General features: G+C 36.8%; 2 protein-coding genes and 2 long non-coding RNA genes across 5 annotated transcripts in view; 2 read left to right on the top strand and 2 right to left on the bottom strand.

Moving 5' to 3' along the window:
• Positions 1–1,091, top strand: part of LOC104799165 — a 1,877-nt gene extending 786 nt beyond the window's left edge. The window contains exons 2-3 of the long non-coding RNA XR_769530.1: positions 74–151; positions 870–1,091. This is a non-coding gene — a long non-coding RNA (uncharacterized LOC104799165). The remainder of the gene's footprint in view (positions 1–73; positions 152–869) is intronic.
• A 3,798-nt stretch (positions 1,092–4,889) lies between these two features.
• LOC104799163 lies at positions 4,890–7,677 on the top strand. 2 transcript variants are annotated; one of them, XM_010521548.1, is made up of 7 exons: positions 4,890–5,193; positions 5,767–5,782; positions 5,887–6,007; positions 6,244–6,365; positions 6,469–6,590; positions 7,148–7,307; positions 7,429–7,677. In XM_010521548.1, the coding sequence occupies exons 1-7, from the start codon at positions 5,037–5,039 to the stop codon at positions 7,454–7,456; spliced, it is 726 nt and encodes a 241-aa protein (XP_010519850.1). In that variant the 5' UTR covers positions 4,890–5,036; the 3' UTR covers positions 7,457–7,677. The 2 variants fall into 2 exon arrangements, with proteins under 2 accessions (XP_010519850.1, XP_010519849.1); XM_010521547.1 differs by having other exon boundaries at positions 5,683–5,782.
• Positions 7,678–8,309: 632 nt separating this feature from the next.
• LOC104799162 (diaminopimelate decarboxylase 2, chloroplastic) lies at positions 8,310–11,447 on the bottom strand. The gene is made up of 8 exons (XM_010521546.1): positions 10,879–11,447; positions 10,379–10,553; positions 10,057–10,206; positions 9,696–9,857; positions 9,401–9,586; positions 8,920–9,045; positions 8,700–8,789; positions 8,310–8,583 (listed from the first exon to the last, which is right to left on the bottom strand). The coding sequence occupies exons 1-8, from the start codon at positions 11,388–11,390 to the stop codon at positions 8,503–8,505; spliced, it is 1,482 nt and encodes a 493-aa protein (XP_010519848.1). The 5' UTR covers positions 11,391–11,447; the 3' UTR covers positions 8,310–8,502.
• A 2,018-nt stretch (positions 11,448–13,465) lies between these two features.
• LOC104799161 lies at positions 13,466–14,557 on the bottom strand. Its single transcript, XR_769529.2, has 2 exons — positions 14,265–14,557; positions 13,466–13,648 (listed from the first exon to the last, which is right to left on the bottom strand). It is a non-coding gene; the product is annotated as an uncharacterized LOC104799161 (long non-coding RNA).
• Positions 14,558–15,051: the final 494 nt, after the last annotated feature.

The following is a 15,051-nucleotide window of genomic DNA, read 5'->3' as shown; positions in this document are numbered from 1 at the left end:
TTTTTTTTTCGGTAGTAAATATTTTTGAAAAATAATTTGTTGATTAAGATTATTATATGATAATTAATTATAGGTGAAGAAAATCTCGAGGTTATTGAACCCGGGATCGAGGATTAGAGCGAATCTTTCGGAGTTCATCGTTTAGACCAAGGTGAGGGAACTCGACAGAACTCCTCTTTCTTCTATTCGCTTAGACATGATGATAGTGAACGTAGATATCATGCGGTTAGGATTTTAGGATAGACGCCTTAAATTTTCTTGTGAATTTATGATGCATGTTGATTGTTGATTGATGACTGGTGATTGATGATTGATGACGATTGATGATTGATGATAATGAATGATGATTGATGATTGATAAATTTCTGTTGAATGATTATGGTTTGTGACGTACATGTTATGTGATGACGTTTCTTAATGGATTTATTGGATCGTTAGAATGAGTTGAACAGTGGATACTAATTAAATTTTGGCATGATGTTGCCGGGCATGGCGGCGATCCATGTGGAGTGGTAACCCCGACTACGGCGGCGATCCGTAGAGGGTTATTACTATTGGTCGTGTTTTAGTAACCCCGACTACGGCGGCGATCCGTAGAGGGTTACAAAGATATTTTTGGTTTTGTTTTATAAAAGAGTTTTGAGCTACGTCTGAGGAATACTGAATGGTCCTAGAGTCTGAACTCGTTTTAAATAATTGAATAAAGAAAAGATAAGAGAAAAGTTGAAGAAAAATGAGTTTGCTTGAGTTGAATGTTGATTGTATTTGTTTTCTATTTGATTGTCTATGTTGGGTACGGAGGCGAGGTTTATAGTCTTGCGACTTTACTGAGCTATTCGCGTAGCTCATCCCTTCCTTTTTTCCCACAGGTGAAAGCTGAAACAGATTGTTTTGGTTGGACTCGATAGTTGCTAGAAACACGAAGAATTTGATTTTCTATTTTTACGAGTTTAGAATTTTAGACTTATGTTATTTTAGACTTCCGCTGTAGACATGTGATTTTGATGGTTGATTTTAGAGTAAATCGTATTTTTTTTTATAACCCAAGTGACGATTCATCAATATCCGAAATACCAGATTTTGGTTCGTTACATTTTGGGATTTATGGCATGAGATCGATTTAATGGGAGATAAGAACAAAGAAGAATACACCAATTCAAACTTGGTGTACAACAAGGATCTCCATATATTAAAAAAACAAAAGAAGAGGAAAGTTATTCCATCCGATGAGTTGGATGAATTTGTCGGTGGGTAAATCCCATTGTTAGCTGTTTCAATGCATCTATGCAAGATTATATTCACCAGTATAGTTTTATTTTCTTATTTTTTTAGCAGACATTATTTACAGTTCTCTCTCCTCTCTACTCAATGTCAATAATATATATGTGGGTGTATGTATGTATATATATGTTCTGATAGGTAAAAAAGTTTGTATTATATATACATATATATGTATGTATAGTCTTAAAATAGAAGAAGCGAAGCATGGGAGGCATTGCTCCACACAAACCCAGTTTCGAACGCGAATAGACAACCATCCGCATAAAGCTAAGCATCCCTTGTCGAAGTAGCGATGTAAGTTCATCTCACCTGGAGGACAAATATTTTTTCAATTCTAGGAATTTTTAGCTAATTGAACGTTAATACGTTCATGAACTAGGGCAATACCTTTTTGGGAATTTTGAGAATTTTGCCAATTGCCGTGGGATTATTTCCATTTTGTATCAGCGCTAGCTGATTGTAAATTATAGTTTTATTAATACAATTCACATTTCATAAAAAAAAAAAAAATCAGATATGAGGTATGGTAAGATGTCTTAATTATTATGGGTTTTATATCTAAAAAATGTGGCAAAATATATGGGTATCTCTCTCTTTTGATCGTTCCTCTTTTTTTTTTTTTTAATTCCAAATTTATTGGTTTTTTGTTATGATTGTTCTTCGAGACTAGATCCAATAAATTTTAATCGGATTCAAATAATTTTAATGTGGTATTTCAATAAATTTTAGATGCACACAACAACCATTTGCAAAACTTTAAATTTAAGGACTTTTCAAATTAAGAAGATTTGTTTTTATGTCGTCTTTGAACACTTCAATTTATTTGAAACAGGTTTGATACAGTTAAGTTTAAACATTTTCTATCTTCGTTCAATTTTGTAATGTGTAGTATTTTGTTATTTTTGTTTTCGAATCGTTAATTCCTTATTAGATCTTTTATGAATCTTTCATATTTAATATTTAATCTAAGACTCTTCATATTTAATCTAATGTTCTTGGGAAATGTTTACGTAAAATGCCTCTTGGTTCATGTTTCTTTTTTTAAATATATTGGAGTTGAATATATGAAATATTACAAACATGATACAATTTAATCAAAATGAACCAAACGACCAAACATATCAACTCCGAATCTACTTTGAAATTTTAACAACTTTGAGATACGGTCTTCTTGAACATCAAGAAAATGTCACCGTTTTCTATACACCGTTATTTTGGTTTTTCATCAAACTTACGCGTTTAACGGGTAGCTTAATTTTGTATGTTTCGAATTCAATTGTTTCTGACTAATATTATTGTAAATTTCTAGAATCACCATTTAATAGAAAACCCACAATAAATTTTAATTAGGGGCATGAAGATATTATAATGTATATATACCTAAGAAAAAAGAAAACGTCATGAAAAATATAATGTACAAGATATTTTTTTTACAGCACCGGGTATACGACCCCACTGCTATAACATGGGTTTGTCAATGTCACCAAACAATTTTATTTCTATTTATATTTATTTATTTTTCTTAAAAAATATGTTTAAAATAATTTTAAAAAATCTTATCCAATTTTAGTATATATCAAAATTTAATAAAATTAATATTAGAAGATCATGCATATTTAATTTTTGTACAAAATAAAATCAAAATCAATAAATAGATAAACTTAGGCCAATAGATCTATATTCTTAAAAAAATAGGAGTAATGACTACACGACTTTTAAAAGATGTTAAATCTGAAAATTTACTTATTAATATATCATATACATATACATCATATAGAAATGTATATATGACACTAAACTATTGCAACATTTCAACAAAACAAAGGAATTCAATCGATATTTTATACATTATAATATTTGTTATATATACTTAATATTATGTTAACATTTTTCTTTAAAATAATGAAAAAAAATTTGTTGTCATTGAATAGATAAAATTTATCATGACATAATTCTGATATTCAATATTTCAATTATTTGTTCTATATTATAACACATAAAATTTAAACATATAAAATATAAAATACCCAAAATATTAAACCGAAAATTCACTGGATCTGAAATAGATCTAACAAAAACCAAAAAAACTATTAAGATTTTGATGAAAAATAATATAAATAGTTAATTTGATCGAGTAGGTGTATCCTATGTATCATTAAGTTTTTGTTTTGAAAATCTTCCATAGAATTGTTGGATTGAGTTATGAAATGTATACTGCAAATAAAAAATCCGTTGGATTAAATCATATCAGAGTTTTGTTTAACCAATATTATTATAATAAAATATAAATAACATACAAATATGACATAATCTTAGTTTTAATTTTTAAGATAAAAGTGACTAAATATTAGTTTATAAACAATATCATGACTTGGTTTTAATTAGCATCAATCCTTAGTTCAATATTATAATCCATAAAATATAAATACATAAATTGTTAACAAGCTTTTTGGAAAAAAAAAAAAGATATTATTGCATTATCTCAACACTTTAAAAAAAATATTTTGTTATTATAATATAAAAATTTATAAATTTTAAAATAAAATTTATTATATTTTATTTTAAAACTAATAAAATTTATATATATATATTTAGCCGCGCGTTTCGCGCTGGGGTTTATAACTAGTATATATAAAAAAAGAAGATATATATTTCTCATCGCAAATTACTCTAAACCCAATTATTTATACAGACAATATATATATATATATATCTCACACCGCTATACACTTAAAAGATATAACTATTTATTTTATGAATAAATATACACATATAGCATTAGTTCTAATTAAATCTTGGCTACCACTACTGACTCAAAATTAATTATAAATAGCCAATTATCCACAATTCATTTTAGGCCAATAAAATAGAAGAATCGGACGAATATTAATTACAAAATAGAACAATGAAATTTCAATTAAACAAAAAAACTGTGATCTTATGCGATATCATCACTATAAAAGTTTCAATAATTTTTTCGAAATCGGGGTTAAAAAACGAAATTATGATTTTTTTTAAATTTTAATTTCGGGCCCATTTAGCAAAGAAACACTATTGAAATATGTGTAAACAAACAGTTTGTTTGAAAAGGAAATCAATAAACACAAAAAATGTTTCCACATTTTCTCTTTTAATATATTTTTCATCTATAATTTTCTCTGGTTCCAAAATATATTGTGGGCGAGATTTAATAACTATTTCACTGTATATCTAAAAATTATTTTTTTTTGTCTTTCAATGTCTTATAAATGTTAAGAACGTATGATATATATATCGGTTTGGAATTTCCTTTAAAATTTAGAGCTGGGTGTTATAAAAAATATACTGATGTGTATGATGGGACCCATCTGAAAACATTATTATCAGATATATCACATGCTTTTTTAATTGAAGTCACTTGATTGATCCTCTTCTTTCAGCGTATAAAATTCTCACTATTTTAGTCAACATGAAAACCAATATTTTCATGGCAAAAAATAAAATTGAGAATACTCTTCGTCAGCCAGAGGGTTTACCTTGGAAAATACGACGTCGTTTAGTAAGCTGTGTCTCGTCAACCGCGACAAATAGAAGTCGAAGAACAGGTCGTCGTCCGTCAGAGATACAGCCGCACGTTGTTCGAATCGAACCCAAAAGGACGAAAGCGAGTGGCGAGAAATTCGTCGTTTCTCCTGAGAGATCGATCAGATTTAGAGAAGTGATCTCCATTGTTGAAACGAAAAGCTTCGCCTTTTCAAAGCCCGAGAGCGATTTAGATGGTGTGGTTGACGAATCAACAGATCAGTAGATGGAGGAGAAAACGAGTTCTGGTCGGATCGTTTCTGTGTTGGCTCTTCGTCATGTTCATCACTCCCAAAGTTCCTCTTTCTTCCCCCAGTCATCATGTCTTCGCCGATAAGCGCAATTTCCTTGGTATCACGGACACGCACTCTGTATATATAATATATCTGTGCTTTGTCTTCGATTGATGCGGTTTTTCTCATCTGGGCACTTGAAATTTTTATGCTTTTTGTATGAACATCTGTTTGTATGGCAACTGGTGTCGTTTGTTTCTGTCGGGTTTTTGACAGAATGCTCAAGTTTATGGTCACCCCTAATTCCCGCGCGGACTCTCTCTCGCACTCTCTCTCTGCTTCTTCCATTACCTCTCCATGTGTGTGTATGTATGTATGTGTTGTCGATTTGTGTATTTTTCTGCATCTGGGGATTGGATTTTATTAGCGATTGTTGAGGCTTTCTTCATCTGTCATCTGACGACTGAGCATAATGCTGTTGTTACTGTCGTTGATTGTCTAAAAATCTCTATCTCTGCATGTGTGTTTGGATATATATATATATACATATATATATATATATATATATAAATGACATGTTCTTTCTGTTTGTTTTGTTAATCAATAGGAGTGCCTAATACTTTGAATGTGATGACCAATTTCCCCTTCCTAATTGTTGGTGTTCTTGGTTTTGTTCTGTGCATTGGAGGAGGCTTCTTCACCATAAGGTTCTTCTTCTTCTTCCCTTTTGATAGATTGAATTTTGTCATTTGTTTGTTTAGTATTATTGCTTTGTTGTGGCTTATGCTGGATTTTTTTTCCTACAATGCAGCTTGAAAGGGGAAATATGGGGATGGGTGCTGTTCTATGCTGGTGTTGCAGGCTTGGCTTTTGGGTCTGCTTATTATCATCTAAAATCTGATGATAATAGAATCATCTGGGACACTTTGCCGGTTCGTGTTGTTTCTATCTTATAATCCATTCCCAGTGTTCATCAGTTTGTTTTCTTGGATATTTTCTGCAAGAATATTAGTCAAGTCTTCTTGCCTGCTAAGTTTCAGTTTTAACTCTAGAAGAGTGTGGAATAGGATACCTGTTTTCAAGCTCTGGGTTTTCTGTTTCGGATCCCCTTTTCCGCTTTTGTTGTTTTTTGTTTTCGCCGTTTCTTGATTTACGATGGTAATTGCAGATTTTGATTGCGTATTCCTCGCTTTTCTCTAGTTTTTTGGTTGAGAGAGCGGGGGAAAGAGCTGGATTATGCTGTCTGGTCTCCCTTCTGTTCATAGCCTTTCTCAGCATTGCTTATGCAGGGTACGTTTTGGATAACTATATCATACGCTATACCTTTATCTTCAACCGAATTCTTGTTTTTTCTCCTTCCCTGGATGAATTATGCTTCTCTAGTTGGTGGCAGAGTGTTTAATGATCTCCGGTTGTGCATGACGTTCCAGTTGATCCCTTTCGTGGCGATTCCTGTCCTGACCATTTTGTTACCGCCCAAGTATACCCACTCCAAGTATTGGCTCTGGGCTTCAGGTTCGTTATATCACTCGATTTTCTTTTTGTTTCGGCGCAATAAGTATGATGTTAGGTTGAAAGAGTACAAAGGCACTCATGTTTTAACTCAGATTCAATCTCATCGGAATACCCATCCAAAACTTCATGGCTCGAAATCTACTGGCTTTCATGTGAATTGAAAACTTGTTCTGGGCATGTTTCGATAAGCCTGTATATGTGCGAACACATCGGAAAGTTGGGAACTTCGGGTTCGGGTTTCAGTTATGAACGGGCAAAAAACCACTGGAACTTAGCTAAGCCTTGAATGGAGCTAAAACCGAACCAAAAGATGGACACCTGAGGATTCTATTACATTTTAGAGAAATTCCTTTTTGGAACTTTGGTTCACAGTTTTTGGAAAAAACGTGCCAAAGTTCAAAACTTGCGATATGGGTTTCGAATATTGTAGTGTAAAAATCAGAAATTCCGAGAATTTTTTTTCAGTTAGTATTTTATCGTTTTTGTTAAATGAGGTTCTTTTTTTTCTGCTCAACAAAGTGATAACGCTTAGAAGCTCGGTTCTGATTTTGATGCAGGAGCTTATATTCTATCCGGAATAGAAAATCTCGCAGACTCCAAGATTTACAACGCGAACCGTTACCTAATCAGCGGGCACTCTTTGGGGCATCTGTGCTCGGCCGCGGCCCCAATTCTACTCACCATTATGCTTTTGTATAGAAGCATTCGGTTTCACAGGTACCCTTTTACTTTCTCCTGTTCTTTCGACAACAAATTCTTTGAATCAAGATTTGCCAGATTTCGATCTTCAAATGTTTTTTTTTGGTTCTTGTTTCGTTTGGTCTGATAAAACGAACAGATTAGGCGATCTCAAAGGGCATCCTTGACGACGGGAAACACACCGCTGAGTTCTTCCTGGCTCTGAACTTTTCAACTCAGGTCCAAGGTGTTTTTTTTTTTTCTGTCCGGAGTTCGGGAAGGGAAGAACCATTTTTTTTTTCCTTCGAGTTTCTGTTAATGATGATTTTTTTTTTGTTCGGATTCTTTTGTTTTGAAGATTTTGTGATGGAAACTTTAAGTTCTGATTATGCTTGTGGATATTTTTTTTCTTCTTCGGAGCAAATCTTGCGTTCTTGATTTGATTAGGGAGTTGGCATCTAAAATTAGGTGTTCGTCTGCTCACACGATTAGTTTGGCTCGATCGAGGGCGAGACGACGAGAACCTGTATCCATGGATCACGGGTATCTATTGCCAAAGTTCGGGTGTCACACGATGAGAAACTATATCCACAAACCGCGGGTACCCGTCGCCAGAGTCGTCTGGGTTAAGGTTATTGGTTTTGGCCACTCCGATGTCAAGCATCGTCACCTCCGATATCTCGCTGCTCGCCTTCCTCCATTTTTGTCGGCTACGTCTCTCCGCCCCCTCGTCTCATCCTCGCCTCTCTTTTCTTCTGCTCCTCACCTTGTCTTACCTTTCTCAGTTTGACAACTTACTGACCGGATCCTTGGCAGTATTCGAACATTTCAAAACACTGTACGGATACCCGAATATTTGAAACAGTTTGGGAACCTTCTGACGTACCGACAGGTGTTTGGGAGGACCGGACTAGTAACTAGGGATGATTGATTTGGTTCATAAACGAAATAACCGAACCCGAATAAGCAACCCGACTAGTAACCAATGTGAGTTTCCATTGGTGGTTATAATCATTCCACCCATGAATCTTCAGACTGTCCTGTCCTCGAAGTGAAATGTATTGTAATTTGGATTAAACAGTTCAGCTATCACTTCATGTTCTACCGACATGACAGCACAGATACAACGATGGGGTAAATTTATTGGAATTCCCAAACAACGACAACAACATGCCTCTGAATTTGCAAAATCTCTAGTCTGATAAAAAAGACAAAGCGAAACTCTTTTTTTAGCTCAAAGACCTTCAAAGAAACGCAAATGATCGTCGAATGTCTCTCCATGCCTGATCTTGGCGATCGATCCATCTTCTTCAACCTGCAAACACAATGCCCAACATAAAAAAAATGTAACTACTGAACAAGTCTTCGAAAAAAGTTTTTCGCCTTCTTCTCCATAGCTCAAAGAATCCAGAGAAATATAATTTTCGATACCCAGTATTCAGGAGGGCGCATTTTGAGATTGTAGGTCGAAGCCATGCTCATACAGTACGCACCCGCATCGTGGACCACCAGACCTGCGCCCTGCGATGATCACAAGAAGATCGTTTCATCAAGAAATCTTATACTATCCGGGTTTCTAGAGGGAAAAAATGGGATCGAAGAGCATGTATTTTCCGAGTGCTATGCTGTTAAATGTGCCGAAAGATCTCACCTTTGGAGGGGTAGGAAGCTCTCTGTCTTTCCCCAAGAAATCGGCAGACTCGCACACGGGACCCACGATATCGAACGTGGACACCTCGGACAACTCGGGTGGTGGCGGAGAGACCAATTCAATGTGCTTGTAAAAAAAGAACAAGGGTCAGATTATCTGAGGTTACTAACTAAATTGGGTTCTGGTTTGAATAATTGGGTCCAAAATAAGGTATTACCGTGGATATCGGAATGAACAGTAAAATGACATTTTAGCCCAAGTTTTAGAGTACAAAATACAAATCTATTGAAATCTTTTCAAAGTTGAAATACCCGACACGAGTCAACCCATAAATTCAACCAGCCTTCGGATACCGACCAAAACGGATCCGATATTGTGTAATATCTCGTGAGACCTAAGACATTCGGATAGCCCAAAGATTTCGGATACCGACCCTTGCGCACCCCTAGCAACCAGCATATGTTATGTGAATGTTCTTTACCTGGTAGGCACCGTATAGGCTTGGCCGGATAAGTTCAGCCATACTTCCATCGACCACTATGAAGTTTTTAGTTCCATTTGTTTTCACACCGGTAACGTGGTTGACGAAACAGCAAGTGTTTGCGATTAGTGATCTCCCTGGCTCGATTATTAGATTCAAGTCCCGGGAAAGGACCAGTTCTCTCACCTGAAAATACAATGGACAACAACAATAGATAATGCCGGCTTCAAGCCGTTTCAACGTCATGTGCAGTGAGCAAAGACGAGAGAATGGCTTTTCGAGATATCGTTCTTACAGTGTCAATGAGATCCCTTGGTGAGGGAAGGATGGCACCAGTGTGGTAATAATCTATCCCTAAACCACCACCAATGTTCAAGTAATTAACTTCAAAGCCTTGAGCTCGAATTTCATCGATATATTTCACCATAAGAACAGCAGCATCTCTGAATATATCCACCTTGAAAAAGAGCCCGGAATCCAGAACTTAGAAAGGGAGCAAAAGAACACATGGGAAACATGAATAGAGGAAAACCATCCATAGTCATACTATGAATCTTGGATATTAAACTAAAAACGGATATGAACCACGGATCATATGTGAATCCAAGAATTCGGGCAATGTAACTTCACTAGAATCGAAGTGGCGGAGGAGGTACCTTTGTAATGGTAGATCCAAGATGACAATGTGCTCCGACAAGCTTCAGCTCCTCGGGATGCGCTTTCACCTCGTCCAGAAACCACTGGAGCTTCTCATTCCTAATACCAAACTTCGAGTTCTTGTTCCCTGTAGCCACATATGGATGCACCTGCAAATGTAATAAATGCAAAAGATACTGATATTGTTCATATTTTGTTCCTAATCGACGGTAAAATTATGAGCAAAACATCGATCAGGAGCCATAATACTTGATAACAGCAATATCACAATATGGGAAAAAAACAGGGAAGCGATTCTAAGAACTGAGACTTCAGCCATACCTGAGGGTCGACATCAGGATTGATTCGAAGCAGAACATTGACCTTCTTTCCGGAAATTCTCGAAGCTTGCACGATGTTCTCCAAGTCAAACTCACTATCAACATTTACGAAAACACCTTCTTGAGCAGCTAGAACCAAATCCTCCAAGAGCTTGCCATTTCCGTTGAAAATGCACCTAATTCGCACAAACAAAGAAAAAGACAAGCTTAACCCACTGGATCTGCTAGTTTCAGATAGCAGAAAGAACACACAGGTAATGCTCAAACCACAATTGGCACTTGGAAACAACAATCATTGATTCCTTCATACTTTTGAGCACGCTTTCTAGAAAAGAGAGATAATCGTATAATCAGACAGATGTTCATTACATTCCCATATGTATGGACATTCTTATGCACATAATCGGACCAATTCCTGGGGATTTAACCAAATGATCAACCGGCCAAAACAGAGAGCACACTAACCACAAAACTTAACACGGTGAAGATAAAGAATCTTACTTTGCTGGATCGAAACCAGCACGAAGAGCAAGCCGGAGCTCATTCCCGCTGACGAGCACAGCACCACAGCCCAAACCCCTCAAATGCTCCAAAACCTTGAGATTATTATTGGCTTTTATCGCGTAACCGATGATCGATCGCAGCCCTTCCAACGCCGCGCTGTACGCCTCGAAGTTCCGGGTGATCTGTGGCTTACTGTACAAGTAAAAGGGTCTCTTCTCCACGCTCTCGATGATGTCATGAACCCTAGCTCCCTCGCAATAGAGGAACCCATCTGAGGATTTCTTGAAACAGTGCTGAAATGACGCGGTCTGATGGCTAGAATCCTTGGTTAGGGTTTTCGCGGGGTTCTGGGAGACGGCGGCTTTGAGGTAGAGGCGTTTCAGGGACTTGAAGTTCGATTTAAGTGGCGAGATGGGGATTCTGGGAAATGGGTTTTGCGTGAATTGGTGGTGAGTTAGGGTTTTGGGAAGAGACGAAGCTTGGGGGAGGAGATGCGTAGCCGCCGCCATTGTTGGAGCTAAAAGAGCTTCAATGTTGTCGTTGACAGCTTCCGAATGGGCAAAACCCTACCCAAAAATGTAAGTAATTCAGAAATACGAATAAACAAATACACATTAAAATCAGAAAAAAAAAATGATTATCTAATCAATACAAATTACGCAGTCAAGCGACGCAAATTCCACGACTTTCGAATTCAAAACACGAATGAAAATGTGGAAAAAATACGTTTCTTCTTAGATAGGGAGATCGGCAGATAGCGAAAGAGAATTGGATCGTTTTTTAGCATTTTGTTTTTTTTAATTCGGTTTATTTATTTTTACATTTGATGTCTTTATAAAATAATGTATACGAGTTTTATATTAAATTTAACTTTTACATTGTTATTGCAGTTTGTGATTTACACTTGTAGAAATATTGTGGTCTTATTTAAATATCTGTTTCTCTTTTAGCAGTCCGAATTTTTTTATAGAAAGCATTTTTACTACCTTGTGTTTTGTGCATATACATTGACGTGTGATGAATGCAAAACAAAGTTATATACAAACTATTTCCACAACCGGTGACCTACTACATTTCCGAGAGAATCGAGAAAATTCATACGAATATATCTCTCCAAGTGATGGTTTAAACCTGAGTTGAAAAAGAGTTTTGCTCTATTTTTTACCGTAAAAAAACCACCTAATCTTGGATTGTATCAATAATTTTTGGCACATATACATTATATTACCACTTTTTCTTTTTTGTTGGCATATTTTCAACCAATTCATAATTCCTGACGGTTTAACAAAAAAAGGTCATAAAAATTTTAAGAGTATCAAAATGGGGTCTATTTCGCGAATCAACTTATATTTTATCAAGATGGGGTCATTAAATTCGAGTACGAAAAAACAGATCGAACGAGTTACATTGTCATGAGCCGAGTTTTGTGACGAACTAGAAAGATATTTTTTAATTATTTTAATATTTTTAAATATATATTTTTTATTATATTTAATATATTTTTTTTATCATAATCTCCATTTTTATTTTATTTTAAAATATTTAATCTATTATAATCTATTATGTGTATGGTTAACAAAATTTAAATTTTATTTTTTTTAGTTAAGTATTCGATTCGTGGACTGTATCGTTTGATTCGTCACCTAAGACGAATTGAGATTAACTACGTATTTTTCGGCCCACAATAAAATGGGTTTGGATTGGATTAAATTAAAAATTATGAAATCGTGATGGTTTGGACTGGTTCGAGTTGGACCAACATGTTTTGCACTTCAAACAAAATTTGATCCAACTCGGTCGGAAAATGAGTTCTGAGAGAGAGGATCTTGGATTGGATTTTATATAACGAGTTTATAAAATTATATTTTTAATAAATTTCATTTATTTTTTTGGTAAATATAAATTTCGTTTATTTCTTTGAAGTTTTTGTTTTTATGTGGTATTTACGTAAAAATAGCATGCATAGATTGTGGAATGGGTCAATTTTTTTTTCTTTCTAGTTTGTTCTTTATTATCTGTCGGACGATTGATCTGATTATAATATAAATATTATTTGGGGTGGGGATTCTATATATAAAAAATATAATGAAAAAAAAAAAACACAAAACTATTCGGTTGAAGCTTTAACCGCAGGGATGGCGGTGGTACCGTAAGTGGGCCTTTGATGTTTTTTTTTAATAATTGAAAATATGACCGATTTTTTTTCCGACTACATCTTTCAGAAAATCGGAAAAGATCGGCGAAATCCACGCTTGGATTTAAATCCAAGGTGAAAACATCGTATTCTCTCACCACTATTCTACATAAGTTTGGATCATTTGATGTTTGTTTGAGATCGCAAACATCAATTGCTTCTTTCGTTTATTTTATAAAAAATTATACACACATGTTCGTGAATCTATATATATTAATAAAGGAGTTTAAAGGATTCTGGTGAAGCCACCTAGGATCCACATCATCATCCATATGGCAGATTTCATAATTTTTATTGGTTAATTAAATAATGCATATGTGAAGGTGGTATCGAGTCCTCACCGTTCTCTCCGACTCACGTCCGTGCAAGAAAACGAAAGACACCGGAGACTTTTAACGAGTTCGGTTACCGAGCAAGCTCGGGCCTACATCTCGGCCGGACGGTGCCGGCGAATCCACTAGAGACGGAAGAACAACACCGGAGAACAGAAGCTCGGCGGATCTCCACAATCCGGAGCCTCACCGAGAAGAACCGAGAACAAAAGAGAAGGGGAAACAGCCAAGGGATGCAAACCTGTACCGGGATCTTACCGATCTACCACCGAGCTTCCTTGACGGACCGCCGAAACGTCCTCCGCCATGTGCTCACCGCGATCTCCTCTCTCCCTCTCATTTTTGCCTCTTTTTCTTCTCTGCTGAAAGTGACGAAGTCACTAGCTTTGGGTAAAAACCCTAATCTTCCAAAACGTAGCGTTTTGGTATTAAAACCAAACCCTCCTTCCCATGTGGAAGGTTCTCTTTTTCCACCAATGGGCCCTTAAGGCCCAACAGCCTCCACCTTGGTGGAGAAAGGGAAACCGAAAAAAAAACGAATCTAGTGGGGTTCGCCGTTTCCAGCACCGATCGACTTTCGTCGATCCCTCGACTTTCGTCGATCCCTCGACTTTCGTCGGAATTTAAAATACAACTTACCTGACTTACCTCACTTACCTGATGTCGGAGTTAGTCGCATGTCGCTGCCTTTGAACTTGATGAAGCTCCCGTCGATGACTCCTCGTGGCCTCGTCGCCTTATCCCGCCACCGAACAGCTCATCCAAACCTGAAACACTCGGTAAACGTGTTAGAACGTTCACCCCGATAAGACTGGAACCGTAGTCCTATCCCGCGTCGCCCGACCAGGGATGCAAACCTGTACCGGGATCTTACCGATCTACCACCGAGCTTCCTTGACGGACCGCCGAAACGTCCTCCGCCATGTGCTCACCGCGATCTCCTCTCTCCCTCTCATTTTTGCCTCTTTTTCTTCTCTGCTGAAAGTGACGAAGTCACTAGCTTTGGGTAAAAACCCTAATCTTCCAAAACGTAGCGTTTTGGTATTAAAACCAAAACCTCCTTCCCATGTGGAAGGTTCTCTTTTTCCACCAATGGGCCCTTAAGGCCCAACAATCTCCACCTTGGTGGAGAAAGGGAAACCGAAAAAAAAACGAAGTCGAGGGATCGACGAAAGTCGAGGGATCGACGAAAGTCGATCGGTGCTGGAAACGGCGAACCCCACTAGATTCGTTTTTTTTTCGGTTTCCCTTTCTCCACCAAGGTCTTTCGTCGGAATTTAAAATACAACTTACCTGACTTACCTCACTTACCTGATGTCGGAGTTAGTCGCATGTCGCTGCCTTTGAACTTGATGAAGCTCCCGTCGATGACTCCTCGTGGCCTCGTCGCCTTATCCCGCCACCGAACAGCTCATCCAAACCTGAAACACTCGGTAAACGTGTTAGAACGTTCACCCCGATAAGACTGGAACCGTAGTCCTATCCACCCGAGGAAGCTCCACCTAAATGTGGAGACCTCACCTCCTGACCTACCACCGAGAACCGAAGCAGCTTCGGTTTACTCCTCCGAGGTCATATGTCCTTCTACCTCGGACTCTCCCTACCTCGTCATCCGGGACCTACAACACCTTCTTGTAGTGTCCC

This window comes from Tarenaya hassleriana, unplaced genomic scaffold (genome assembly GCF_000463585.1).
Source record: "Tarenaya hassleriana unplaced genomic scaffold, ASM46358v1 Cleome6, whole genome shotgun sequence".
Lineage (NCBI taxonomy): Eukaryota > Viridiplantae > Streptophyta > Magnoliopsida > Brassicales > Cleomaceae > Tarenaya > Tarenaya hassleriana.
This window is presented reverse-complemented; position numbering and strand designations above follow the sequence as displayed.

What these genes read in the sequence shown, in the direction of transcription:
- LOC104799163 (XM_010521547.1), top strand. Translation starts at nt 5,037, where the DNA reads ATGGTGTGGTTGACGAATCAACAGATCAGTAGATGGAGGAGAAAACGA. An exon ending in CTCAGCATTGCTTATGCAGG is followed by an intron (nt 6,366 to 6,468) that starts GTACGTTTTGGA and finishes AGTTGGTGGCAG; the next exon opens with AGTGTTTAATGATCTCCGGT. An exon ending in AGAAGCATTCGGTTTCACAG is followed by an intron (nt 7,308 to 7,428) that starts GTACCCTTTTAC and finishes TAAAACGAACAG; the next exon opens with ATTAGGCGATCTCAAAGGGC.
- LOC104799162 (XM_010521546.1), bottom strand. Translation starts at nt 11,390, where the DNA reads ATGGCGGCGGCTACGCATCTCCTCCCCCAAGCTTCGTCTCTTCCCAAA. An exon ending in TTGGATCTACCATTACAAAG is followed by an intron (nt 9,858 to 10,056) that starts GTACCTCCTCCG and finishes CTCTTTTTCAAG; the next exon opens with GTGGATATATTCAGAGATGC. An exon ending in CAAGGGATCTCATTGACACT is followed by an intron (nt 9,587 to 9,695) that starts GTAAGAACGATA and finishes TTGTATTTTCAG; the next exon opens with GTGAGAGAACTGGTCCTTTC.